We start from the raw sequence: 7500 nt of genomic DNA on the forward strand, positions 1-7500 counted from the left end.
TAAGGACAGACAAATAGTCATAAGATGTATTATTATCAGACTGAAAACCGCTACCACCACCAATGTCTAAATTGAGGTGAAGCGAGTGAGTGTCATGAATTATGTAAACATATAAGGGAATTCCTAGGAAGCTCGAAGATAAGAATACTTTTTTTTTTCTATTTCATTATCATTATTTTTTTTTTATTGTTATTATTGATATTATTGTTACTGTTGTTATTGATGTTTTTGGTATTATTGTTATTATTATTATTTGCTATTGTTATCATTATTATTGTTATTATTTTTTATTTATTATTATTAGTAGTAGTACTATTATTGTTATGATTATTGTTCATGCTCTTATTAAAGTTATTATATTATTATTGTTGTTTTTGTATTTGTTGTTGTTATTATTATTATTATTATTATTATTGTTATTGTTATATTGCTATTGCTATTATTATTATTGTTATTATCATTATTATCATTATTATTATTAATATTACTATCATTTTTATTACCTTTTTTATTATTGTTATTATCATCATCATTATTGTTATTATTATTATTGTTATTGTTATTATTATTATTATTATTATTATTATTATTATTATTATTGTTATTATTATTATTATTATTATTATTATTATTATTATTATTATTATCATCATCATCATCATTTTTATTAGTATTATTATTACTATTACTATTTGTATTGTTATTATTAATATTGTCTTTGTTATTTTTATTACTGTATTATCATTATGAAATTTTTCTGTTCAGACTTTTTAACTTTGATATAAATGCCTTTAGATTGAAGTCATTCATTACATCAAATAACATTCTATAGAACAACAAGGAAATATTTATGATTTCCTTGTTCTTCATCTTCTTCTTCTTCTTTTTCTTCATCTTCTTCATCTTCTTTTCCTTCTTCATCTTCTTCTTTATCTTTTTCTTCTTCTTCTTCTTTTCTTTCTTCATATTCTTCTTTATCTTCTCCATCCTCATCTTCGTCTTCTTCCTTTTCTTCTTCATCTCCTTCTCCTTTTTCATATTTTTCTTATTATTATTTCTCATCTCCTTCTTTTTACTATTCTTCTTCATCTTCTTCATTTTCATCTCCTTATTTTTCTTCACTTCTTCTTCCTCTTCTTATTTTTCTTCTTCTTCTTCTTCTTCTTTATCATCTTTATCTCCTTCTTCTTCATCTTCTTCTTCATCTCCTTCTTCTTCATCTTCTTCATTGCCTTTTTCTTCATCTTCATCTTCATCTCCTTCTTCTTCACATCCTTCTTCTTCATATCCTTCTTCTTCATATTCTTCTTCTTCATCTTCATCTCCTTCTTCTTCTTCCTTTACTCTCCTACCTAATCCGGCTACAAGACAGACAGGCTTTGACTGTGCCTTTGCTTATCTTTCTTATTATCTACCATTGGTGGAATAATTTTCCTGAGTACTTTATTTATATATCTATTTGTATATTCGTGTACTTTTTTTTTTATTAGGAAAAACGTCATGGAGAGAAGAATACCAGAGGCTAATAGAAGGAACTCCCGTCGTTGAGACCGAGGAAATCCACGAACACAATCACCAAGTCCTCCACGTCTCCTTCTCACACAAGGGAGATATGTTTGCAACGTCGTCCAAAGATGGATACATCATTGTGAGTTGTCTCTTTCTCTCTCTTTGTCTCTCTCTCTCTCTCTCTTTTTGTCTCTCTCTCTCTCTCTCTCTTTGTCTCTCTCTCTCTTTTTGTCTTTCTCTTTCTATTTGTCTCTCTCTCTTTTTGTTTCTTTCTCTTTCTATTTGTCTCTCTCTCTTTTTGTTTCTTTCTCTTTCTCTCTCTCTCTTTATGTCTGTCTTTCTCTCTCTTTTTGTCTCTCTCTCTCTTTTTGTCTCTCTCTCTCTTTTTGTCTCTCTCTCTCTTTTTGTCTCTCTCTCTCCCTTTTTGTCTCTCTCTCTTTCTCACTCTCCCTCCCTTTTTGTCTCTCTCTCTCCCTTTTTTCTCCCTCTCTCTCTTTTTATCTCTCTCTCTCTTTTTGTCTCCCTCTCTCTCTTTTTGTCTCCCTCTCTCTTTTTATCTTTCTCTTTCTCTCTCTCTTTATCTTTCTCTTTCTCTCTCTCTTTCTCTCTCTCTTTCTCTCTCTCTTTCTCTCTCTCTTTCTCTCTCTCTCTCTCTCTCTCTCTCTCTCTCTCTCTCTCTCTCTCTCTCTCTCTCTCTCTCTCTCTCTCTCTCTCTCTCTCTCTCTCTCTCTCCCTCTCTCTCTCTCTCTCTCTCCTTCTCTCCTTCTCTCCTTCTCTCCTTCTCTCTCCTTCTCTCTTCTCTCTTCTCTCTTCTCTCCCCTTCTCTCTTCTTCTCTCCCCTTTTCTCTCATTCTCCTTCTCTCTTCTTCTCTCTCCTTCTGTCTCCTTCTCTCTCTCTCTCTCGCCTTCTCTCCTCCTTCTCTCACCTTCTCTCTCCTTCTCTCTCCTTCTCTCTCCTTCTCTCTCCTTCTCTCTCCTTCTCTCTCCTTCTCTCTCCTTCTCTCTCCTTCTCTCTCCTTCTCTCTCCTTCTCTCTCCTTCTCTCTCCTTCTCTCTCCTTCTCTCTCCTTCTCTCTCCTTCTCTCTCCTTCTCTCTCCTTCTCTCTCCTTCTCTCTCCTTCTCTCTCCTTCTCTCTCCTTCTCTCTCCTTCTCTCTCCTTCTCTCTCCTTCTCTCTCCTTCTCTCTCCTTCTCTCTCCTTCTCTCTCCTTCTCTCTCCTTCTCTCTCCTTCTCTCTCCTTCTCTCTCTCTTTCTCTCTCTCTTTCTCTCTCTCTCTTTCTCTCTCTCTCTCTCTCTCTCTCTCTCTCTCTCTCTCTCTCTCTCTCTCTCTCTCTCTCTCTCTCTCTCTCTCTCTCTCTCTCTCTCTCTCTCTCTCTCTCTCTCTCTCTCTCTCTCTCTCTCTCTCTCTCTCTTTGTATTTCTTTCTCTTCTTTGTACATTATACTAGTTAGTCATTTTTCAAAGCATGTGGACTTGTACTGATAACCACATCTTACCTTCATTTCAGGTTTGGGGAAGCAGTTACCCAGCTGAAGTCAAATATTATAGAGACATGAAACTCCACTCATGGAAGTACACTCAATTCTCTCAGTTCAATAGTACAGACACTCTGCTTTTAGTGTCAGGAGTTCATTTTGGGAGTTGCAGCAGTACGTCGGGGGAAATCGCTGTCTTCAACTTGGAGAGTAAGGAGTGCGTTTGATGCCGTAGATGTAAATACAGTGATGATGGTGTGGGTGAAGAGATGGAATGATATTAAAGCTTCAGTGGTAAAAGAAACATCATGAGTTGTTTGAAAACCAAGTATCATCATGTGGTAGATTGCTGTGTATTTTTTTCTTTTTTCTTTGAGCTGGGTGTATGATAGTTGATCAGTTATTTGCAGTTCCTTTTTTTAGAAATGAGATATGGTGAATTAGATACTTATGCTGGAGTATGTTGTAATAGGAACATTATTAAATTATAATGATGCTAGATATGGATAATTAATATATATATGTAGAGGTTTATTCGGACCAATGAAAATTGATGTACATTGGTAGTGAAGTATTTAAGTACATTTGTTTATTTCTTTTTTCTATACAGGATTGTAAGGTGTAAGAGATTAATAAGGTTGATGAGGCAGTGAAATTACATTTTTAGTAGTGAATTGAAAACTTTGAGACATTGTCATTTTAAGATTTATATATCTTGTATAGTTGTCACATGATTAGTATTTAGAACTGATTTACTTTGACAGTAAAGAGACAGGATAGATACTTAAAACAATTGATAATTGAATTAATGTATTCTCAGTAAAAGTGATAGGCTGTTGTTTGCTTTGTTATCATAAGTGGCAAAGTTATGAAACCTCTCTTCTAATATGATGAACAAAGAGAAAGACACACAATGCCAGGAACCTATGTGAAGGTTTTCATCTGACTTCACCCAATGCCCCCGGGAAAAGGAGTTCACTGTAGTATTGTTTTGTGAAATGTCTCCGCACATTAATGGCTCTGCAAGTGCTTAGCCACAAAGGAGTCAAATAGTATACCTTGTGACCTCACCTGATTTCACCTTTTCTTAAGGTTACAGGAAAAACTCTTTTTTACTAATACTGTTATTTTTATTATAGACATCTTAATTACATTAGTGTTTTTGTCGTTACTAACAGTAATATTAGATACAAGCAAATATTTTCAAAAACCAGATAAAAGGATAAACAGGTGACTTATGTGTAAAAAGCAATTGCCTAGTTAAATACACAGTGGGCATGACATGTATGCATGTCCCATCCTCTGCAACATGGGGTTAACTCCCTAAAATCATATATAGTGTGTGTGTGTGTGTGTGTGTCTGTCTATCTGTCTGTCTCTCATGCCTGCAAGGGCCTGTGTGTATATAATAACTGAATTTATCTTTCTATATTTTTTCTCTTTATTTTTGTTCCTCACTTTTTACCATTTGACAGAGGTATCACATGATCTTATTGATTTGTTTCTATTTTCCAATTTCAGGAGACTTTCAGCTGCAATGCAGAGTACTTAATAAGCCATATGACATTTTCGGTACTTGGTATAACGACCAATATCTCCTGTCCGGGGAGCTGCATTGGCTGGCTCATCTGGTAAGTACATAAGCACAGACAGGTTAGAAGTTTTGGTTACTCATCTGTAATATGAATTTATGATTTAAATGCATATGTATAAATGTAAATACAACTGTATGGGTACAGAAGGTGACAGAAGGTTGTCATTTTTGTTTTTATTATTGTAGTTTGGTTATGATTTGTATTTTTAGAAGCTTTCGATTTCCTATTTTGCTATTATACAATAACTAATGGTTTTTCATTATGAATCCTATGAATATTTAGCATTTCTTCATTCCAGGTTAGTACAAGTGTTATTTGGTTGAATAAAGCCAAGCAAGAGAACAGTTCCGAACACCAAGCCATCATCAGTCGCCTGTACAAGTTCTACAATAGAAATGCCTCAAGCGTTCGCACAATTTTAGTGGCAAATTGCCTCATACCTGACACGCCCAAGGAATCTTCCGAAGCTCCCGAGAGAAGTGAAAACAAGCAGCAGAGAGTGCCAGAGGTATGTTTCTTCATATTTCAATCCGTTGATGACAGGAGGGCACAGATGTACTTGCCCAGTAACTTTGATTTGAGTTTATTCATTTTCTTTACTTGTAGCAGCCCGTTGTCACAAAGGAATCCATTAATAAGAATTGCTCATCTCACCTTTTCACCCTTTTCCTTGGTTTTCCTCTCTTTTAATTATTATTATTATTATTATTATTATGATTATCATTATTATTATTATTATTATTATTATTATTATTATTATTATTATTATTATGATTGTTATTATTGTTATTATTATTAGGATTAGCTTTATTATCATTATTATGATTATGTTTAATTTTTTTATTATTATTAGTTTATTATCATTTTTTAATTATTGTTATTATTATTATTATTATTATTGTATTATTATTATTACCATTAGTATTTTTGATGTACCATTGTAATAATCATAATGTGAATGATAATGACAAAAAACAGCAACAAAAATAATTAGATTAGAAAATAAGCAATTTTCCCAAAAATGATGGAATTAGTTAATCAGGTGAGGTCAGGTTACACTACTAATTGACTTCTTGGTGACTAATTGTTTGTGTAGCCACCTTTGTGCAATCAAAATTCGTAAAAGTATAGTTACAATGGACAGTGCATGTACCCAGCAACAGTGGGTTAGTTGTTTTTATTTTGTTTCTATGATCCTTCTGTTATGGCAAGAATTTCAAGTAATTGTCATAGTATCTGTTTCTAATTTTGCTCATGACCACTCATGGTTAATTGGAGTTTCCTCACGAGAGAAAAAGACACCAGAAAAGGGATAATTGTTTAGAGAACATTTCTTAGTTAATGGAAAAGGACTATATGACTGTTCGACTTATAAATCCATCTAGCAGACTCTTCAGAAGATAGTCTTGTTCATGTTAAGTTGTCTCTGGAGGACAATCCTGGATGGAGAAGGCCTAGGAGATTACCATGACCTAAGGACAAGATACATATACATTTCATTTCACTTCCTGTTCAAGAACATTTTCTTCATGAAATCATCTTAGGCACATCTGTCATATAACACCAATATAATTTGATTTTTGGATTTCCTCATCATATATTCATTCAGAAGTGGTTCTCTGACCTGAAAGATTTGCCTCATTTATTTCCATGGGTGAAGTAGTTCCTCTGTGACAGTGCATGGCCCCACAGATTGGTTCCTGGACAGATTTGGGTGGGAAATCTTTGCACTTCTCTCCAAAGCTGAAGCACTTTTTGGAAGAAAAAATGCTCTATGGTCAAGGACGCAACTTGTTACATTTCTAAATAAGCTGTTGTTTGATGTGTATGCTGTACATTAAATACCCAAATGACCAAGATAATTAATTAAAAAAAAACAAAAAAATGCAGTCTGTAAATCTTAAGAAAAATATATTCCTCATAACTTTGTAACTTTATCAGTTTTTTGTCCTAAAATAGGTACTACTTCCCAAACTTTCTTCTTGCAGATGTCTCTCTAAATAAAAATATATATGGCTCTATACAGATGCAGACACCAGATGCATTTTTGAGATGGACTAACACATTTCTGTATTCTCATGTATTGCAATCTTGTCCTTTGCATTTGCAGGTTATGGAGAGAGGCAACCCACCTTCTCATCGGGAGCTGAGCGTGCACCAGGTGTCCATAACGGAGGAGCAGAGCCACAGGCCTTCCAATTCACAGAGACCGGTCTATACGAGTCCTATCACTTACACCAAGGACTACAGAGAGTCTGAAACGGTGATTGTGAGTTTGTATTGCATAGTAACACCTTATGCTTTTCTTCTTCTTCTTCTTCTTCTTCTTCTTCTTCTTCTTCTTCTTCTTCTTCATCAGGAACTTTGTCTTTTACCATCTTCTGTTAATTTGTCTTGCTTTTCTTCTTTTTCTTTTTCCTCCTTTTCTTTTTTTCTTCTTCTTCTTTCTCTTCTTCCTCCTCATCAGAGTCAACTTCCTCTTATTTTCCTCTTCATCTTTTTTTCTTTTTTTCTCCTTCTTTCTCTACTTCCTCATCAGCTTCAACTTCCTCTTATTTTTTGCTTCATCTTTTCTTGCTTTTCTTCTTCATCTTGTCCTTCTTTCTTGTCATAGATTTGCTTGTTTTGCTAAGTTTATCCATGTAGGGTGTGTTGTTATTTGTTTCTATTTAACATGGCTAATTATGACAAAAATTACTTAAAGCAATTTTATTCTTAAAAGCATTTTGGAGAGGAAAATGCAAAATCCTCCTGTTATATTATATTCCTGGAATGAATTTTCACATTACTTTGGTATCAGTACTTTGGTAGTGCTTGTTATCTAAGTATTTGTACTTTTTTCATGTTGATATTTCAAGATATAAGAACAGTCATGCTGTCATACAGTGTGCAATGGTTCTGTGCATGAGAGAATTCTATTCC

At 34.0% G+C, this 7500-nt stretch overlaps 1 protein-coding gene across 7 annotated transcripts in view; it reads left to right on the forward strand.

Annotated features, from left to right (window-relative positions):
* The window catches only part of Fbw5 (F-box and WD repeat domain containing 5), a 30291-nt gene that overhangs the window by 8494 nt on the left and 14297 nt on the right, over nucleotides 1-7500 (forward strand). For 4 of the 7 annotated variants that reach the window (XM_070126203.1, XM_070126205.1, XM_070126207.1 and 1 more), the window contains exons 4-8: nucleotides 1491-1648; nucleotides 3016-3193; nucleotides 4505-4614; nucleotides 4877-5086; nucleotides 6689-6847. In XM_070126203.1, coding sequence (XP_069982304.1) covers nucleotides 1491-1648; nucleotides 3016-3193; nucleotides 4505-4614; nucleotides 4877-5086; nucleotides 6689-6847 — 815 coding nt within the window. The remainder of the gene's footprint in view (nucleotides 1-1490; nucleotides 1649-3015; nucleotides 3194-4504; nucleotides 4615-4876; nucleotides 5087-6688; nucleotides 6848-7500) is intronic. The other 3 variants (XM_070126204.1, XM_070126206.1, XM_070126208.1) reach the window with 1 other exon arrangement.

Source organism: Penaeus vannamei, chromosome 10, assembly GCF_042767895.1.
Source record: "Penaeus vannamei isolate JL-2024 chromosome 10, ASM4276789v1, whole genome shotgun sequence".
Classification (NCBI taxonomy): Eukaryota; Metazoa; Arthropoda; class Malacostraca; order Decapoda; family Penaeidae; genus Penaeus; species Penaeus vannamei.